Source organism: Narcine bancroftii, chromosome 7 (assembly GCF_036971445.1).
Source record: "Narcine bancroftii isolate sNarBan1 chromosome 7, sNarBan1.hap1, whole genome shotgun sequence".
Lineage (NCBI taxonomy): Eukaryota > Metazoa > Chordata > Chondrichthyes > Torpediniformes > Narcinidae > Narcine > Narcine bancroftii.
The window spans coordinates 214,879,528-214,901,357 of NC_091475.1; the positions used below are offsets into that span (position 1 = coordinate 214,879,528).

Below are 21,830 nucleotides of genomic sequence, written 5' to 3' on the forward strand. Positions count from 1 at the left end.
AAGTGGATGGGAACACGAGCTGCCAGCTGTTCTACGAGGGGGGGGGGTCTAGCAGTTATGCAAGGGGGTATTCAGCTGTTCTATGAGGGGGAAGGGTTTCAGCTCTTCTTCTGCAAGAGTGGTTTCCAGCTGTTTCATGAGGAGGGGGTTCTATCTGTTCCCCAAGGAGGGGAATTTCCAGCTGTACTGTGAAGAGGGGGGCTTCTGGCTGTTCCCCAAGGAGGGTGGGGGGGTCTCCAGCTGTTCTGCAAGGAGGGCGGGGGTCAGACGGGTTTGATCTGACGGCTGTTTTAACCCCTTGCAGGGATTGCGGTCTTGGTGACCAACATTGAGCTGCGCCCATTCACTCCAGTGCTGAGGCACCTCCTGAAGGTCAGACGGTGGCAGATGAAGCAGGGATCCTGGCATCTCAGCTTGGGGAAGCTGCGTATCCAGGTCAAACACACTTTCCGACTCTACCTCAGTACTTCGCTCCCTCTGCGCAAGATCAAGTCAGGTAATGCCCATCCCGAAACGTCACCCGAGGACACATGAGCCTGTTCCACCATTCCCCAAAATCATGCCCCATCCCCCACCACCCTTCATTCCCCTAGTTTTAAAAAATCTTTCTAAATACATGTAGTGAGGCAGCCTCTACTACCCCTGGGCAGAGAATTCACCATTCTCTCATCACCCATCTCAATCCACTCCCCAAATTACAAGGGTCTGTCCCTAGTTCTCGTTTCCCCTACAGTGGAAATAACTTTCCTGCCTCTATCTATCCATTTTATTTACAGTCGCGATGCAGGGTTGGGCAGAGAAGTGGTGGATGGTGTTCAATCCAGGTGATGCATTTGGGAAGGACAAACCAGAAGGCTGAGTCCAGGGTTAATGGTTGGATAGGGTGGCATGGTTGGTGAAGCTGTGACCACAATGCCATACCAGCACCAGCGATCAGGATCAGACTGGGTTCGAATCCCGCGCTGACTGCAAGGACTTTATATAATCTCCCCATGTCTGTGTGGGTTTTCCCCAGGGGCTCTATTTCCTCCCACCATTCAAAACGTACCAGGGGTGAAGGATTATTGAGTGGCACGGATTTGTGGACTAAAATGGCCTATCACTGTGCTGTACATCTACATTTCAATTTTAAAATGTACTTAAGAGTGTGGATTAACAGGGACATTAAGGTCCCTCATACATCCCTCAAGATTGCCACACTGGTTGATAGGATGGTTAAGAAGGCCTATGGGATGCTGGGATTCATTAACAGGGGGGATTGAGTTCAGGAGTAGAGAGATCATGTTGCAACTCTACAAATCTCTGGTGAGACTACACTTAGAGAATTGTGTTCAGTTCTGGTCGCCTCATTACAGGAAGAATATGGAAGCTGTGGAGAGGGAGCAGAGGAGATTTACCAGGAAGTTACCTGGATTGGGAAACAAGTCTTATAAGGGAAGGTTAGCAGAGCTGGGACTTTTCTCTTTGGAGCATAGAAGGATGAGAGGAGACTTGATAGAGGTCTACAAGATTCTGAGAGGCATAGATAGGGTGGACGGCCAGTGCCTGTTTCCCAGTGCAGGATCAGCAAACACCAGAGGGCATGTGTACACAGAGAGTTGTGGGGGCCTGGAATGCCTTGCCAGTGGAGGGTGGAAGAGTAGGGGCATTTAACAAACTTTTAGACATTCACATGGATAGAAGAAAAATAGTGACTTATGAGGTAGGGAGGGTTTCATATTTCTTTTAGGGAACATATTGTTTGGCACAACATCGAGGGCCGAAGGGCCTGTACTCTTCTGTAGTGTTCTATGTTCTATCCTTGTCATAATTGTACGTTTTCTTATTCTCTTAAATTCCAATGAGAACAGTCCCAGACGACTCAGTCTCTCCTCACTGTCTCACCCCCTCTTCTCTGGAATCAACATGGTGAACCTCATCTGCACCACATCCAAACCTAGTCTATCCTTACTCCAGTACGGAGACCATGCAGTACTACAGATGTGGCCTCACTTGTGCACTGTATAATTGTAGCAGAACCTCCCTGTTCTTAAATTCAACCCTTCCGTGATGAAGGACATGCTGCAGTGCCCTCTGTAATGTTTGGGACAAATTCAATTTTTTTCCTTTATTTTACCCTGTTAAGCTGGAACTCAATCAATTCACGTGAGTAAAGTGCACATTCCAGATTTTCTTCAAGGTTATTTCTGTACGTTTTGGTTTGACCATGTCGAAATTCCAGCACTTTTTATACATAGTTCCCCAATTTCAGGGGCACCCTAATGTTTGGGACATTTAGCTTCACAGGTGTTTGTGAGGGCTCAGGTATGTTTAATTGCTTCATTAGTGGAGGGAGAAGAGAAGCTTGACTTGCTTCTAACCTTTTGATCACCTTTGGAGTCTGCAGTTGCCATTTTTAAACAGGGTTGTGCCAGTGAAAGTCAAAGAAGCCAATTATGAGGCTGACAAACAAGAATTAAACAGTAAGTCATCGCCCAAACCTCAAGTTTACCAAAATCAACAGTTTGGAACATCGAGCGTACTGCTGAGCTTACTCATCGCAGAGGGACTGGGATTCCAGGAAGACTCCGCGGCTGAGGACAGAAGAATTCTCATCCTAATGAAGAAAAATCCCCAAATGTATGTCCGCCAGATCAGAACCATTCTCAGGAGGCAGGTGTGGATGTGTCAATGACCACTGTCCGCAGAAGGCTTCATGAACAGAAATACAGAGGTTACTCTGCAAGATGCAAATCATAAGGGTGGACAGATTATAGTTTGCCAAGAATGATTTGAAAGAGCCTGCAGAATTCTGGAAAAAGGTCTTGTGGACAGATGAGACCAAGATTAACCTGTATCAGAGTGATGGCAGAAACAAAGTGTGGAGGTGGAAAGGAACTGCCCAAGATCCAAAGCATTCCACCTTGGCCAAGGTTTGTGCAGTGTTACCTCTGTATTTCTGTTCATGAAGTCTTCTGCGGAAAATAACCTTGAATAAAATCTGGAATGAGCACTTTAATCACTTGTGAATTGTTTTAGTACAAATTTAAAACTGTGGGGCACAGGGGAAAATAAAGAAAAGTGTCTTTGTCCCAAACATTATGGAGGTCCCTGTAGATTTGCCTTCCTGATTACCTGCTGCACCTGCAAACTAATTTGTGATTCATGCACAAGGACTCCCAAGTCCCTCTGCTCATGAACATGCTACAACAAATCACCATAATCTGATCCAGGGTGGATAACCTCACATTTACCAACATTGTACTCCATCGGTCCACTCATTTCATCAATCTATATCTTTCTGTAGACTTTCTGTATCCTGTACACAATTTGCTTTTTTTCCCAATTTAGCGACATCAGCCAACGTGCATACGATAACTTGGTCTCCTCTTCGACATCTCTGATGTAAATCGAGAACAGTTGTAGGCCCAGCTCTCCGACCCCTGCAACACTGCGTTCACCACTGATAGCCAGAGAAATGTATTCATCCCAACTCGTAGAATATCACAGCAGAATACAGGCCTTTCTGCCCACAATGTTGTGCCAACCTTCTATTATTTTTTTTTGGAATATTTTATTTTTGATTTTTATAGTCTCACAAAATTCAACAAACTTCAATCTTTCCAACATTCATATATACACAAAGTCTGGATTATACCCCTCCCCTGCCCATCACTACAAATACACTTGAAAAGTTGATCTCAACATCAGTCATCATGGGTCCTACGACCCCGACCAAAACTCCAAAAAGAAATAACGATGACTACATTTCCAAAAAAGAACCAAAAAACCTGAAAGGAAAAGAAGAGCTCGTTGTCCCGTTTCCGTATTCACATGCCCCCTCATCTTCCTTTTTTAAAATTCTTTTATTAAGGGGGGGGGAATTAATCTATACCATTACCTCAGGGTTTTCCCCAATATCCTTACCCCCCCCACTTCCTTCTTGTCCTTTCATTCATCCCCTGTTTTCTGCTGACTCCTGGCGCAGACGTCCGTGCTTGAAATAAAACTTCAGCAATAAAAAACTAAAACCAACAATATCAAATACCCCCAAACTTCCCCCCACCCCCCGGCCCCTGGTTTACCTTTACCCACTCCGGCACTGTTAGCCAAGCTATTGGCGCCAACGCCTCCACCATTTTGAAAAGTGCCCAATCCACCCATCTACAGCTTAGTCTTCCCACTCTTAACTTGAGCTCCCTGTATTCATTCTTTACTTGAAATATACATTCATCTTTAAACAATAACATTATAAAAAAGGCTTACCCTCTCCTGTTTTCAATAGTGTCACACTTATGTCCAGGTAGAATAAAACCTTCTCCCCCCCCCCCCCCCCTCATATCCCCCTTGCCTTCGCTCCCACCGCTGCTGCCTGTAAAATCTTCTTTCTATCCTGGTAGCAAAGGAGTCTCACCAGCATAGAGCGTGGCCATTGGTTTGGCCCCGGGTGGGGGGAGGCGAGAGACTGGTGGGTCCATTCTATTCTTAAGTTATTTCAAATTTGTTCCCTCTCCAGAATATTTTGGATCCACTTTTTTAGGAACTCCACCATGTCTCTCCCTTCCTTACCCTCATTCTCCCCCACAATCTTCACATATTCCTCCTGCTAAGGTTTTCTAAGGTATCCATCTTTTCCCACATCCTCATTCTGTCCCTCTCCCACACATCCATTTTGTTTTCCCTCTTATCCAACCTTTCTTCCACCTTCTCGTCTCCTCCATTTCTGATAACCTATCTGTCAATTTACCCAATCTTTCATTAATTGCCCCCTGCCCTGCCACCAGGGTCTTAAAAGATTTTTTGATTATGCCATGGGCCTCCAGCATTTCTTTTGCAAAAGGCATCAGGTCCTCTGCCTTTCTCCTCCCAGTATTGTCTTTCTTTTACCCCCTCAATCTCCTCCACCTCACTTTCCAACTCCAGGCTGTACAGCCACTCGACTTTCCCGCCATTTCCTCTCTCTTCCTAGAGTCCACCAGGCCCAACCCCTCGAACACCTTGGGACCCAACCTCTTTGTGCCTACAGGATGGAGTCATCCTTCTATAGGTTAACAAATTCTCGATCCACACTAATACATTGCCAACAATTCCATGCATCCTTATCTTTCTTTGTAGAGTATGTTATCAAATGCGTTCTGAAAATCCAAGTGTACAACATTCACCTACTCCCCTCCATCCATCACACTTGTTACATCCTCAAAGAATTCCAGCAGATTTGTCAAACAGGCCCTGCCCTTCCTGAATCCATGCTGCATCTGTCTGATAGAACCCCTACTACCCTGGTGTCTTGCTGTTTCTTCCTGATGACAGAGTATGTGGTTAAAGGCAGGATTCTGAACAGTGTGGAGGAATAGAGGGTCCCTCAAGGTCGCCACACAAGTTGACAGGATGGTGAAGAAGGCATGTGCTGTGTTGGCCTTCATTAGAAGGACAATGGAATTCAGGAACCATGAGGTGATGTTGCAGCCACACAACCTCTCACATCTTTGTGAGATCACACAAAGTGTTGCGTTCAGTTCTGGTAATCTCATTACAGGAAAGATGTGGAAGCTTTTGACAGGGTGCAGAGGAGATTTACGAGGATGTTTCCTGGATTGGAGAACATGTCTTATGATGCAAGGTTAGCAGAGTGAGGGGATTTCTCTTTGAAGCAACAGAGGTTGAGAGGTGATGCAGTAGAGATGTATAAGATTATGATGGGCTTTGATACAGAGGACAGCCAGCGATTTTTTTTTCCCTTGGGCAACAACAGCAAATGCCAGAGGCCATCTGTTTAAGGTGAGTTGAAGATTTCAAGTAGATGAAAATTCAAGGAGTTGAAGATTTCAAGGAGTTTTTTTTTACACAGAGTGACGTGTACCTGGAGTGCATTGCCAGGGATGGTGGTGGAGGCTGATACACTAGGGACATGCAAAAGACTCGTAGACAAACACAAAATAGAAATCAAATTGAGGTAGGGAAGGATTAGACTGTTGGCACAACATCATGGGCTGAAAGACCAGCACAGTGTGCTGTGATCTATGTTTGCAGCTTCAAACATTGTTGTGACTCCTAACCTGACATGAAGCTAATGTGTCTTAACTTGCATTGTGCCCTACACCCTCCTTTAAATAGTGGCTTGACATTTTCCGTCTTCTAATCTGCCATGACCTGCCCAGAGTCCAGAGAATTTTGGTGAATGATTACAAATGCCTTTGTTCTAACTTTTGCCATTTTTTTCAGTCCCTGGGATGCATTCCAGCACGACCAAGGGACCTAACCATCTTCACCCCATGAGCTTGTTCACCATTACCTCTACACTGATAATACTAATGTCCTCACCTCCCACCACAAGCCTCATCATTCCTCAACAGCATGTTAGGTGCTTTCCCCACCATAAAGTCTCACAAAATAATCATTCAAAACCTTGGTCTCTTCTACATTACTGAATAGGAATTGCCCCTTCTCCTTATCCAAAGAACCTGCATTCATTTTAGCCATCCTTTATCACTTTCTACAGTTATAAAAACTTTTACCATATTTTGTTATATTGTGTTAGTTTACTTTCATGAAAGGTCTTCCCTTTCTTTATTGTTTTCTCAGTGGTTTTTTGATGCTTTTTAACGTTTTCCCAATCTTCTAGTTTCCCACTGTTCTTGGCAACTGTGTACATGCAAGCTTTTAGTTCGATGCCTTCCTTGGTTTCCTCAGTAATCCATGGCTGCCTGTCCCCACCCTGATTGCCCTTGCTTTAACTGGAATATACTTTTGTTTTAACAAGTGAAAAAGCTCTGCAAGTTTTCGACTGTTTCTCAACTGTCCCACTGTGTAGCTTGTTTCAGCAAAATAAAGTTTCCCGTTAGGACTTCCGTTCTGTCCTTTCATGCCCCAGTTGTTTCTTGGTTTATTGCCTGTGAAACTGTGGCAGTATTGAGTCCCACCAGTAATTTTTTTCCCTTTTACTACCCCTGATCCCTACCCAGATGGATTCAACATTCTGCTCCTTGGATTTTGTATCGTCTCTCACTGTTACTCCGATCTCAGCCTTCACTAAGAGCGCAAACCTACCTCTTTTACCTTCCTGCCTGTCCTTCCAAATTACCCAAAAACCTGGTATATTTAATTCCCAATCATCTCCACCCTGCAGCCACATTTCTGTAATGGCCACAAATCCTATCCCTTGAACTTGCTTCTCTCTGCACAGAGGCTGGCTGCCCTGCTGAGATTTTTCCAGTATTTTATTTCAGATGTCGAGGCAAATCATTCTTACTTAACCCCAACCTTCAGCTGAGCTTTGGACCAAGGCTGTGAAGAGTTCTGGAGTCATATGACTGGAGTGTTTTCATTCCTGGACAGTACCTGGTGTGCCTGCAATTCACAAAAATGCTGGAAAGACTCAACAGGTCACACCACATCCACAGGGTAAAAGGTGGTCAGTGTTTCAGGCCTGGGCCCTCCGTCAGGGATATGGAAACACAGGTGGATGCCTGAATACAAAGGTTGGTGCAGGGAAGTGGGAGGAGCAGAGGAGAGAGGGGAAGGACGAGGAGGACACCCTTACAGGTAACAAGTGGGTACAGGAGGGAGGGAAAGGGTGAGGAGCTCACACTTACAGGTGACAGGTGGGTACAGGGGGAGGGGAAGGACGAGGAGTACACATTTACAGGTGACAAGTGGGTACATGGGGAGGGGAAGGATGAGGAGCTCACACTTACAGGTGACAGGTAACAGGTGGGTACAGGGGGCAGGGGGCAGGGAAGGGTGAGGAGCTCACTTACAGGTGAAGGGGGGTACAGGGGGAGGGGAAGGGTGAGGAGTACACACTTACTGGTGACAGGTGGGTACAGGGGGAGGGGAAGGGTAAGGAGTAAACACTTACAAGTGACAGGTGGGTACAGGGTGAGGGGAAAGGTGAGGAGTACACACTTACAGGTGACAGGTGGGTACATGGGGAGGGGAAGGATGAGGAGCTCACACTTACAGGTGACAGGTAACAGGTGGGTACAGGGGGCAGGGAAGGGTGAGGAGCTCACTTACAGGTGAAGGGGGGTACAGGGGGAGGGGAAGGTTGAGGAGTACACACTTACAGGAAACAGGTGGGTACAGGGGAGGGGAAGGGTGATGAGCTCACACAGGTGACAGGTGGGTACAGGGGGAGGGGAAGGGTGAGGAGCTCACACTTACAGGTGACAGGTAACAGGTGAGTACAGGGGAGGGGAAGGATGAGGAGTACACACTTACAGGTAACAGGTAGGTACAGGGGGAGGGGAAGGATGAGGAGCTCACACTTACAGGTGACAGGTGGGTACAGGGGACGGGAAGGGTGAGGAGTACATATTTATAGGTGATAGGTGGGTACTGGGGGAGGGGAGCAGCTGAGAAGTGAAGGGGAGGGAGCAGAGGGCTAAGAAGGGCAGCTCTTCTGAAAGAAGAAGGAAGGGAAGGAGGTGTGGAGCTGGAGGAAAGGATACAGGGGTGGGGGTAGGGGGCTTACATCACGTGTCTTAGAGCTTGAGAGCAGAGGGGCAGCAATGTGAGAGAGAGTCTGTCACAGAACTCCTTGAAGACAGTTGGAAAGGTTCTGCAGGGTACGCATCCATCAAAGAGACCACATGGGACAGGCAAATGGAGTTAAACGCTGAGGTCCAGGGCAGTGAACCCAAGAGATGGAGAAACAACTGTTGAATGGTGTGTCCAATGGACATGGCCAAATGATCCCACAAGATATGGATCAGATCAGTCTGCAGCCCTGCAACATCTGACTGTGATCAGTGGCAAACCATTAACATCTGGACACTGAGAAAATCCCCTCCTCCCATAAGACACATCCAGACACAAGCCTGAGCTACTAAGAGTGATTATAATCTCACCCTGATCGTGAAGACCATCCAGTCACATCTCCACATGTTGAGTGGTGGCTTTTTCCATGTCCCAGTGGTAGTTCTGAGAATATGTACTCCAGAACTGGTAATGACTGATGGTCACTGAGATGGATCACTGTCCAGTGAGCTGATTCAGAAGTCATCTCCAGTGCTATCATGACACGCAGCCATACCTAGATCACAGAACATTATAGCACAGAAATAGGCCCTTCTGCCTACTCCCACTGACCTGCAGCCAGTCCATAGCCCTCCATACCCCTCCCATCCATGAGCCGCATTCCCCACTTTAGCTGGAAGCTCGTTCCACACCCCCACCACTCTCTGTGTGAAGAAGTTCCTCCTAAATATTTCCCCTTTCACCCTGAACCCATGTCCTCTGGTGTCATCCTGTTGTGTCTGAGGGAGAGCTGGTGGACTCCCATGGATGGATGATCACATGTCCCATCATCTCTGCAGAAATGGACCCAGTTGTGCTGAAGCATGTGAGATGGGTTGACATTAGCATCAGCCACTCGGGGCTGCAGGAGCTCATCCTGAAGGAAGTGTTGTACTGGGAAAAGCATCGTTCAGAGCAGATCGCGCTCAGCCGGCAGACAGACATCATGTACCTACAGCACCAGCTCCAGGTTACACAGGTGGGTGCTATGCATGGACAAAACACACTGGCTTGGGGACATGGACAAGGCGCACTGGCTTGGGGGTCACAGGGATGTACCACCAGTCCGGGGATCAGGAGTCATGGAGGACCACCAGCTTTGGGGTCAGGGAAATGGACCACTAATCCCGAGATCAAGAGTCAAGGGGGTGAACACCAGCTCCGGGGTCAGTGGTCAGGGAGATGAACCTCCAGCTCTGAGGTCAGTGATCAGGGGAATGGATCACCAGCTCCGGGGTCAGGAGTCAAGGGGATGGACCACCAGCTTTGGGGTCAGGGGGAATGGACCACCAATCCCAGGATCAGGGGTCATGGGATGAACCACCAGGTCAGGAGTCAGGGGGATGGACAGCCAATCCCAGGATCAGGGATTAGGTAGATTAATCACCAGTCTCGGAATCAGGGGTCAGGGGGATGAACCACCAGTTCCATGATTAGGAGTCAAGGAGACAGACCACCAGCTTTGGGGTCAGGGGGATGGACCACCAGCTCCGGGGTCAGGGGGATGGTCCACCAGGTCAGGGGGATGGACTACCAGCCCTTGGATCATGAGTCAAGGGGACAGACCACCAGTTTCAGGGTTGGGGATGAACCACCACCTCTAGGGCCAGGGGGACAGACCACCAGCTCCAGGGTCAGGGGGATGAACCACCAGCCATGGGATCAGGGGTATAGACCACCAGCCCTGGGATCAGGGGTCAATACAATAAGGGCGAATGACAGTTCGGCATGGACTAGATGGGCCAGTTTCTATGCTGTAGTGTTCTCTGAGTCTCACGTCTCCACCTTATTTCTGGTGTGGCAGGAGGAGTTGATGGACAAGGTAATCCAAACAGCCACCAGTCTCCTCAATGTCCCGACCATCCACGAGGCTGCCCTGCAGAATCAGCAGGCCAAGATGGAGATCCGTAGAAAGCTCAACGCTCTCACCAGCAACACCACAGAAAACCCTTACGTAGCCATCTCAAACATTGGCTCAGAAATGTACTGGGCGCTGGTCCACATCTCCCAACTCAACAGCTTCTATTACTTTTCCAAGATCAGCTTTATGAAGGTGGTGCGGGCAGTCCTCTCCAACCACCTCCTCTCCAACCACCTCCTCACCAACACTAGCAAGAACCACTACGTGGAGCTGATGGACCACCTCATCTCCAGAATCTACTGCCACTTCAGGTGGTGCATGTTTGTCCGCCATGCCCAGCTCTACCGGTTCCTGGTGGCCATTGGCCACATGAGGGTGGTCAACATGGTGACGCAGGTGGAGTGGGAGTTCTTCCTGCATGGAATCCATGGCCTGAAGGTCCACACCTCACTGCAGGACTCTGCCCACAACCGCCCTGCCTGGGTCTCCCAGGACATTTGGAAGTGCTGTGGTGTTTTAGAACTCCTGCCTGCATTTTCCAACCTGCGCCTCTCCTTGATCACGAACGCTCGGCAGTGGCAAGAGTACTTCAGGCTCACATCCACCGTCATCGGCATGGTTCCCTGTACAAGCTTTGCCCAGCTTACCATCTTCCAGAGAGCCATCCTGTGGCGGATTTTCCAGCCCAACTTGCTGAGTGTGATCATGAACGATGTTGTGACCTGTGACCTGGGTGGGACACTCGTCATGGATCTGAGGCTCACTCTCCCCTCACTCTTCAACTACAGCAGACAAACAGTGCCAGTTATATTCCTCATGCCCACGGGCAGCTCAGTCAACCACTCCACCCACCCACTCTACTGGATCAAACAGATGGCCGCCCAGCACCACATGGAGGTGAGTGACGTGCACAGAGAACAGGATCCAGTTTATTCGCTCTGTCTCATGCCGTGCATTAAAATGCACATTAACAATATCTACTGCCCTGCCCTCACCAATCCTCTTTATCACCAAAAATAGAACACCCCACTACAGGCCCTTCAGCCCACAATGTTGTGTTAGGACCATTGTTGTTTATTGTCTATATCAATGATCTGGATGATAATGTGGTAAATTGGATCAGGAAGTTTGCAGATGACACAAAGATTGAAGGCGTTGTGGACACTGAGGAATATTTTCAAAGCTTGCAGAGGGATCTGGACCAGCTAGAATGGGCCAGAAAATAGCAGATGGAATTTAATGCAGACAAGTGTGAAGTGATGCATTTTGGAAAGACAAACCAAGGTAGGTCATACACAGTAAATGGTCGGGCACTGAGGAGTGCGGTAGAACAGAGGGATCTAGGAGCGTATATACATTGTTTGGTGAAGGATGCGTCGCACATGGACAGGGTTGAAAAGAAAGCTTTTGGCATCTTAGCCTTTATAAATCAAAATATTGAGTCCAGGAGTTGGGATGTTATGTTGAAGTTGTGTCAGACATTGGTGAGGCCAAATTTGGAATATTGTGGGCAGTTCTGGTCACCGAACTACAGGAAGGATATCAATAAGATTGAAAGAGTGTGGAGATTTACTAGGATGTTGCTGGGTCTTCAGGAGTTGAGTTACAGGGAAAGATTAAACAGGTTAGGACTTTATTCCTTGGAGCGAAGAAGAATGAGGGGAGATTTGATAGAGGTTTACAAGATTATGAGGGGTATAGACAGAGTAAATGTGAGGCAACTCTTTCCACTGAGATTAGGAGAGATAAACACAAGAGGACATGGCTTTAGGGTGGAAAGGTTTAGGGGGAACATTAGGGGGATGTTCTTGACTCAGAGAGTGGTGGGAGTGTGGAATGAGCTGCCATCTAATGTGGTGAATAAATTGGATAGGAGAGGCCTGGAGGGTTATGGTATGGGAGCAGATCAGTGGGACTAGGGAGATGATGGTCAGCACAGACTAGAGGGGGGCTGAATGGTCTGTTTTCTGTGCTGTAGTGTTCTATAGTTTTAAGTCTCCTTTCATCCTTCTACTCTCCAAAGAGAAAAGTCCCAGCTCTCCTAACCCACAACTTATTTTCCAATCCAGGCAACATCCTGGCAAATTTCCTCTGCACCCTCTCCACAGCTTCCACATCCTTCCCATAATGAGGTGACCAGAACTAAACACAACACTCAAAGTGTGGTCTCACCAGAGATTTGTAGAGCTGCAACATCACCTCATGACTCCTGAACTCAACCCCCCAACTAATGAATCTCAGCATAGCTTAGGCCTTCTTAACTGTCCTATCAACCTGGCAGCAGCTTTAAGGGATCTATGTATCTGGTCCCCAAAGTCCTTCTGTTCTTCAACTCTGTTAAGTATTCAACCATTAACCATGTACTTAGTCTTCAGGTTTGTCCTTCAAAAATGCATCACTTATCTAGATTGAATTCCATCTGCCACTTTTCTGCCCAACTCTGCAACCTGTCTATATCCTCTTATAACCTTCAGCTCCATCCACAACTCCTCCAATCCACAAACTTACTGATTCATCCTTCCATCTCTTCATCCAGGTCATTTATAAAAATCACAAAGGGCAGGAGTCCCAGAACAGATCCCTGCAGATTCCACTAGTCACCGACCTCCAGGCAGAATACTTTCCTTCCTCTACTACTCTCTGCTTTCTTCCTACAAGCCAATTTTTTATCCACACAGCCAAAGTTCCATGGATCCTGTGACTCATGACTTTATGAACAAGTCTCTCATGGGGGACCTTGTCAAATGTCTTAGTAAAATTCATATTGACCCCATCTACCGCCCAACCCTCATCAATTTCCTTTGTTACCCCCTGAAAATTTTGAATTGTACTTGTGAGGCATGACCTTCCCTTCACAAAGCCCTGCTATCCTTGAGTAGACTGAACTTCTCCAAATGCTCATCGATCCTATCCTTAATCTGTAAAGACTGATTTTTTTTTTCCCATTCTTCTGCAAATATCCCTAGCATTCAGAATGTTCACTCTTGACAAATTGTCGTGAATCATTTTTAAAATTTAACACAAAATGTTGAAATTAACTAAAATACCCAAGAACATCTTCCTGCAGAGCAATTGTACTCTTCTCATCATCTTCATGTTACTGTTATTGACGTCTCCTCTCTCTGTGCTAGTGCCCAGAGATTCACTGGTCCCACGAGGATCAAAGCTTTCACCAAGGCTTCAAGGTTCCTTTTATTATCACGTGTAAAAATGTAATGTAGATGATAGGCCAACATTAGTCTGTTGGGTTTGCGGAGGAGCTAGTGGAGTTGTTCAAGTGAACCGGTACGGACTTGAAGGGCCGACATGGCCTGTTTCTGTGCTGTAAACGGTTATCTGGTTATATGGTTAAGAATCCTCTCTAGTAGTTTGTACCACTGATGTAAGACTCATTGGTCTATAATTCCCAGGATTCTCCCTATTACTTTTTTAAACAAGGGGATTGCATTTGCCATTCTTGATCCTCCAGCACCTCTCCTGTGGGCAAGGAAGATGCAAAGATCATTGCTAATGCCCTAGTTATTTCTTCACTCACTTCACATGGCAAACTGGGGTATATTACGGCTGGCCATGGGGACTTGACTATTTTTAAGAAGATGGAGCACTTCTTCTTTCTTAACCTCAACATGATCCAGAGGTGAGAGGTACGAAAGAAATTGGAGATTGGAGTCCCTTTGTTTCAAGGGAGAATCCTAGGGAAAGTGAGAACGTCATTGACGGAGACTGGCTTACCTGACTGTGTTTCAGAACAAAGTCCACATTATATCCCTGGGATCAGAAGATCAAACGGAAGAAATTGTCCAGGAACTGAAGAAGGTTATGAGCCAAGGCCATTGGCTGGTTCTGGACAACTGCCACTTGCTGGAACACTGGGACCTCCGCCTGGTCAGGCAGCTCACGGAATTGGTCACTGCCTCTGAAAGTAAGTTCCCTATCCTGCAAACAGATCCAAGGCAGCAAACTCCTGCTGTCCCACTCCCACCTGTGTCAACACCTAGAGGCAATGATTCAGGGAAAGGAGAACAATGTTTCCAGGGGATCTGAGGAAGGCCACGAGGTGTCAGAGGCAGAATCTCTCTGGATATTTACCCCAAGCATCTGGACAAGCAGTAAAATCACTGAGGCCTTGAAGGCTGTGGACCTACGGTCCGGGTGCTACTCAGGTCTTCCACAGTGAAGACTGATCCAAAATATTCATTCATCTCCCTGTCTCCCATTACAATTTCACTGTCATTTTCCATCAGTCCTACATCTACTTTGGTCACTCTTTTACTATATTTTTTTTAAAAAAGCTTTTTGGGTCCTCTTTGATATTACTTGCTAACTGCCTTGCGTAATTTATCTTTACCTTCCTAATCACCTCAGTTGCCTTCTCTGTTTTTAAAAATTTCCCACTCCTCTTTCTTCCCATTAATTTTTGCTTCCCTGTCTGCCTTCTCTTTTGCCCTTATATAACCATATAACCACTTACAGCACAGAACAGGCCAGTTCGGCCCTACTAGTCCATGCCGTAGCAAATCTCCACTCTCCTAGTCCCACTGACCAGCACCCGGTCCATACCCCTCCAGTCCCCTCCTATCCATGTAACGATCCAGTCTTTCCTTAAATGTAACCAATGATCCCGCCTCAACCACATCTGCCGGAAGCTCATTCCACATCCCCACCACCCTCTGCGTAAAGAAATTTCCCCTCATGTTCCCCTTATAATTTTCCCCCTTCAATCTTAAACCATGCCCTCTAGTTTGAATCTCCCCCTTTCTTAATTGAAAAAGCCTATCCACATTTACTCTCTCTGTCCCTTTTAAAATCTTAAACACCTCTATCAAGTCCCCTCTCAATCTTCTACGCTCCAGAGAAAAAAGCCCCAGGCTGCTCAACCTTTCTCTGTAACTCAGACCCTGAAATCCTGTCAACATTCTCATGAACCTTCTCTGCACTCTCTCTATTTTGTTTATATCTTTCCTATAATTTGGTGACCAAAACTGTACACAGTACTCCAAATTTGGCCTCTCCAATGCCTTGTGCAATTTCATCATAACCTCCCTACTCTTGAATTCAATACTCCGATTTATGAAGGCCAACATTCCAAATGCCTTCTTCACCACACCATCTACCTGAGTATCAGCCTTGAGGGCACTATTTACCATAACTCCTAAATCCCTTTGTTGCTCTGCACTCCTCAATTGTCTACCATTCAATGTATATGACCTATTTAAATTTTTCTTTCCAAAATGTAGCACCTCACATTTATCTGTATTAAATTCCATCAGCCATTTCTCAGCCCACACCTCCAGCCTTCCTAAATCACCTTTTAATCTACAGTAATCTACCTCACTGTCCACAACACCACAAATCTTTGTGTCATCCGCAAACTTGCTTATCCAATTCTCCACCCCTACATCCAGATCATTAATATATATAACAAATAATAGTGGACCCAGGACCAAACCCTGAGGAACTCCACTAGTCACTGGCCTCCAATTGGACAAACAATTTTCTACCACTACTCTCTGAGACCTCCCATTCAACCACTGCTGAATCCATTTCACTACCTCCTTATTTATACCTAATGCCTCCACCTTTTTTCCTAACCTCCTGTGGGGAACTTTGTCAAAAGCTTTACTCAAGTCCAAATAGACAACATCCACAGCTTTCCCTTCATCAACCTTTTTTGTAACCCCCTCGAAGAACTCAATCAGGTTTGTCAAGCATGATCTACCCCTAACAAAGCCATGCTGATTACTCCCTATCAATCCCTGTACCTCCAAAAATTTGTAAATAGCATCCCTCAGAACACTTTCCATCAACTTGCCCACCACAGACATCAGACTTACAGGCCTATAATTCCCAGGTTTGCATTTGGACCCCATTTCCTCAGACTTCTCACTCAGCCTACCCTCGCTATCTACAAGGGGTCCAAATTTATCTCTCACTAATCATTTACTTTTAATGTACTTATAGAAACCCTTTGGATTTATTTTTACTCTGTCAGCCAAAGCCTCTTCATGCCTTTTTTTGGCCTTTCTCATTTCTTTCTTAAGATTCCTTCTACACTCCTTGTAGTCCTCCTTCAACTTCTCAGCTCCCTGCTCTTTATACCTCTTGTACACCTCCCTTTTTCTCCTAACCAAAGTTCCAATATTCCTCGAAAAACCAAGCCTCCCTATGACTTCCAGCCTTTCCTTTGATCTATGCTGGGACATAACTACTCTGTACCCTCAAAATTTCTTTTTTCAATATCCTCCATTTTTCATTAACATCCTTACCTGAAAATATCCTGTCCCACTCAATACTCCCCAAATCCCTTCTTATTCCTTCAAAATTTGCTCTTTTCCAATCCAGAACCTCAACTTTAGGCCTCTCCTTGCTCTTCCCTAAAACTACCCTAAAACTAACAGAATTATGATCACTAGACCCAATTGGTTCTCCAACATTAATGTCCGCTACCTGACCTAGCTCGTTCCCTAACAGGAGATCCAGTATTACACCATCCCGAGTCGGTTCTTCTACCAACTGATTTAGAAAACAATCCTGAACACATTTAACCAACTCCAGCCCATCCAGCCCTCTAACCGTATGGGTATCCCAATCCATGTGTGGGAAGTTAAAATCTCCCATGATCACTACCCTATGATTTTTACAAATATACGTTATCTCCCTACAAATTTGTTCCTCTAATTTTCTTGGCCCATTTGGTGGTCTGTAATACACCCCTATTAGCACCCTCTTGCCTCCTCCACCCCTCAATTCCACCCAAACAGCCTCACTGGTCGATCCCTCCATACCATCCTGCCACCTCACGGCAGTAATGTCCTCCTTAACAAGCAGAGCAACTCCTCCTCCTTTTTTACCCCCTGATCTATCACATCTAAAACAAATGTATCCTGGAATATTATGTTGCCAGTCCTGCCCCTCCTGTAGCCAGGTCTCACTAATTGCCACAATATTGTGACCCCAAGTATCTATCCATACTCTCAGCTCATCTACCTTGTTCACTATGCTTCTTGCATTAAAATATATGCATCTCAGAGAATGACCCTCTCATATATTCTCTTTTTTACCTTCTACCCTAATCTCCATCCTACCTTTGTTATCTTTTTTATTCCTAGCTAGGTGGCCATACTCCCTGGACACTGCTCTCACACTCTGTTCCCCACCCCCCTGCCAAACTAGTTTAAACCTTCCCCCACAGCTCTATGTTGGCTTTAACTTTCCTCGTCAGCCACATTTTTCCATTCACAACTTTCATTTTGGTATGTACCTGTCCTGCATTTTCCTAATTTCTGACAGAAACTCCAGCCATTGGGGTGTGGCATGATGGCATAGGTTGGAGACATGGAAATATGCCCTTCCAGGTAGAATTAATCAAAAACCAACAAAAGTAAATTTTTTCAAATTTTCTTAAACTTACAGCCTTTGGGAATTTATTCACAAATTGATATACTGTGGCTTCAAAGAAAGGAAAGATTCAAATGACGAAGAAAGCAGTTGTTAAAGAGGTTCATACAGGTGAAGAAGTTGGGCCTATCTTAACGATGGAGCCTCGGGCTCAAGATCCCCCTCCTCCAAGAGTGACCCGCACTGCGACAGCAAGGATCCATATGACTCCAGCACCATCTCTCCGGGGAGCCGGGGAAGATGGCGCTGGGGTCCAGAAGAAGACAACTGAACTCCAGACGTCCACACATGTGGACAACGGAATAAGCTGTTTCCCTATGGGAACAGCTAAACCAATTAAAGCTGTTGTCAACAGTGGGGCCAGTCAGACACAGCCTTTGATTCAACTAGATGTTGAATCAGGATCATCTGGAAGCAACTCAGAGGGACAAAAGGATGAAGGTCAAGACAAAGAGAAGGAAGAAAAGGCTTATGAGGAATTGGAGGGAGCAGGAGCGGATGTGAAAAAGATAAAGCCCAACTGATTCAAAGGATTGAAGCTGCACAATTCAGAGATCCTGAAGCAAGAACCCATGGATGGAAGCTCATGATCCACCAATTGCAGTTAATGTGTAAACATGTGGATCTGCAATTTGTATCTCTCAGAAGTGATGTTAAAGCACAATTTGAATATGTTAAGGGTGAGATGAAAAATATTAAAGAAATGGCAAAATATACTGAAGCTGTTGATAAAGTTAAGATTCAAGTCCAGAATATTGAAGATGATATCCAATATTTTCATTATGAAGTGGAACAATGTAAAGATACAGTTGATAAAATGGAAGATTCTGTCATGCAAAGGAAAGAACTTTTACCAAAGATTGATGTGTTGGAAAAACACAGTTGCGGGAACAATGTGAAGATTGTCGGGTTGGTTGAAGATTTTGAGGCCTCTAATCTGGTCCAATTTTTTCAAAATTGGGTTACAGACGTTCTGGGTCCTGAGAATTTTCCTAATGGATTTGAACTAGATAGAGCACATTGGGCTAACCGAAAGAAGCCATTTCCTGGGACAAGCGGCCCGCTCGATTTTGATGAGATGTTTACATTATCGTGATAAAGAAGCAATATTAAGAGTGGCTGTACATAATGCAGAAAATACCAAGGTCCATTAACAATGGGAAATAACAAGGTATTTTTCTCTGTGGACTTAAGCACGTCAATTGTGAAAAGAAGAAAGGAGTTTAATCCTGCAAAATCAGTATTCTGTAAAAAAGAATATAAATTCTCCTTCCGATACCCAGCACACGTAAAATGTTTTGTGGAGAAAATCAATCACAGTTTTTTTACAAATGAAGAAGCAGCTTTGGAATTTGTGAATTTTCTTATGAATATTAAACAGGATCAACGAATGGAAGCCAGGAGTCAAGTTACTCAGCAAGTTAAGGCAGATTGATCTGAGGCTATGCAAGTTATAGATCAGGTGTCGAAGCAGCAAGATTAGTCGAGATCAATGATGAGAAAGTGAATAAAGACCTTGAAGAAGCTCTTTATACCTATAAGTGAACTGTTCAAATAAAGCAATGTATATTCTGTCTGGGGGAGGTGGATTTTTTAACTTTTCCTTCCCTAGCAATGTGCCATTTCATGTCGAAGGACACTTCCCACACAATAGAGAGAAATAGAACTGGTCTTTTTACCAGTATTTATTTTTTCAAGGGGTATTCTTTTTTTTCTGGTGTTCTTACTTTTTCTTTTTACACTGCTCGGAGATGTTAAATGCAAATGTAATTTATGGAGCAGGGGTCCAATGGTTGGGGTGGGTGTGTGGAAAGACTTTTTTAATTTTTGGATTTAAGAAATGGTGGTTAGTAACATATTAAATTTTGTAAGTTTTAATATAAATGGGCTTAATAATAAAATTAAGAGGAAAATAGTTTTAGCTCATACAGGTACATGGTTCTTTATCCAGAACCATTGGGGGACAGTGTGTTCCGAATTTCGGATTTTTCTGGATTTCGAATTGTGCTGCCTTATCTACCCCACCCCCTTCCAGTTGCCCGGCCATCTCCCCCAACTGCCGGTTCCTCAGCTGCCCAGACATCTCCCCCAACTGCCGGTCCCTCAGCTGCCCAGACATCTCCCCCGACCACCGGTCCCTCAGCTGTCTCCCCAATCATGGTCCCTCGGCTGTCTCCCACAACCATGGTCCCTCGGCCACCCGGATGTTTCCCCCGACCACTAGTCCCTCGACCACCCAGCTGCCTCCCCCAACTGTGGTCCCTCGGCTGTCTCCCCTGACTGCAGTTCCCGACCACCAGTCCCTCAGCCGCCTCCCCTGACCGCCGATCCCCACTTGCTGGATTTTAGATGTCCAGATAAAGGATTGTGTACCTGTATTAAAAAAAATTAAAATTGATATTGCTTTTTTTTTTACAAGAGACACATTTAACTGAGAAAGAGCATCAGAAATTAAAAAGAGATTGGTTGGTCAAGTGGCAGCTTCAGCATTTAATTCTAAAGCAAGAGGAGTTGCTATTTTGATTAATAAGAATTTACCTGTTAAAATACAATCAATGGTCATGGATCCTGCTGGGAGGTTTGTTTTAGTACATGGTCAAATTTATTCAGAGATGTGGACACTTATGAATTTGTATGCACCTAATGTTGATGATGAAGGATTTATTCATGATGCTTTTCTGCATCTTGCTGAAGCTCATGGAAAGATTTTAATTGGAGGAGATTTTAATTGTTGTCTTGATCCAATATTGGATAAGTCACAGAAGTCCGTTACTTTCAATGTCCCCAATACTACTATTTTTCTGCTATTGTCAGGTTAAGGCTTGGTTGATAAATTAGGACCTAGTTTGATGTCACCTAGACAGAATGAATTAGAATTACTGATTTGTAAGGTGATGTGTAAATTACTTCAAAAGCAGCTCCTAAGTTAAGGATTCATAAATTGAGATTAAGATGGAAGATTTAAATAGATGAAAATGATCAGATTATTAACGTTGGGTATAGACTGGTTCAATATAATTTTTTGCATCAATTATATTTAACTCCTCAGAAATTAAACAAATTGAATCCAATATAATCAGATTTATGTTTGAGATGTGGTCAGGAAGTCGATTCATTTTTGCATTCTACTTGGGAGTGTCCTAGAGTAAAACTCCTTTTTGGTTAGAGGTAGGACATTTTTTGGACAAAATATTAGGGGTTAAACTCCCACAGGACCTGATGTTATTTTTGTTGGATAACATTAAAATGATTAGACTTAAATTAAGGTTGACCATGTGTCAAATTGAATTTTTACGACTTGCTTTAGCTATTTCTAGGAAATGCGTTGCCATCCTGTTGGTAAGCCCTGCTCCATTATTATTAGTATTGAGACTTTGTGGTGGCCCACCACCATGGCAATTGAGCCAGCGCTCCAGGGGGCAAACACAACCAAAGGCCAGCAGCCGCACAGCGGCACTGGCCCCAACAAGTGAATCGGCAGGTGAACGGCAAGGGCAGCTTAAAGCCCAGCGACCCCAAAATGGCACTGGCCTTACTGCACAGCCAACAGACAGGGACAGCACGCAGGGAAGAAGGGCATTATTATGCAGGAAAGTATCCACGTGCAGGAAATCCGTTTTTGTTCAGCAGGTTGTGACATCAGCCAAGGAGGGCCACGGTGGGAACAGTGCCAGTATAGGTCAGCCTGAGCCCTAATAAAACTCAGAGAGCTTAACCTGATTACACTATGTGTGTGTGTGACTTCTTTTGAGTAGCGAGCGGCTACAATTGGTGACCCTGATGGTTTAGATGGCATCTAAACCCAACGATGAGTGAACCAGCAACAGTCCACACAGTCGCTCTCGAGCTGCCGATCTTCTGGATGAATCAACTATGCTTGTGGTTTGACCAGGCTGAGACACAGTTCCAGATCCAGCAGATCACAGCAGACTCCACCCAGTACTACCACGCGATGAGCGCCCTAGATCAGGACACAGCAAGCCAGGTGGCCAACTTCATCCAGGACCCCCGATCAGAAGATGCATACACTGCCTTCAAGGACTTGCTGATCTCATGGTGATAGAGAGGGGCACGT

General features: G+C 45.5%; 1 protein-coding gene across 5 annotated transcripts in view; it reads left to right on the forward strand.

Annotated features, from left to right (window-relative positions):
- Positions 1-21,830, forward strand: part of LOC138739703 (dynein heavy chain domain-containing protein 1) — a 194,564-nt gene that overhangs the window by 138,634 nt on the left and 34,100 nt on the right. For 4 of the 5 annotated variants that reach the window (XR_011342368.1, XM_069892290.1, XM_069892289.1 and 1 more), the window contains exons 34-37: positions 305-496; positions 9,297-9,475; positions 10,301-11,254; positions 14,105-14,279. Coding sequence is in view for 3 of the 5 variants with exons in the window: in XM_069892290.1 (XP_069748391.1) it covers positions 305-496; positions 9,297-9,475; positions 10,301-11,254; positions 14,105-14,279 (1,500 nt within the window). In the remaining 2 variants the exon portion in view is untranslated. The remainder of the gene's footprint in view (positions 1-304; positions 497-9,296; positions 9,476-10,300; positions 11,255-14,104; positions 14,280-21,830) is intronic. The other variant, XR_011342369.1, reaches the window with a different exon arrangement.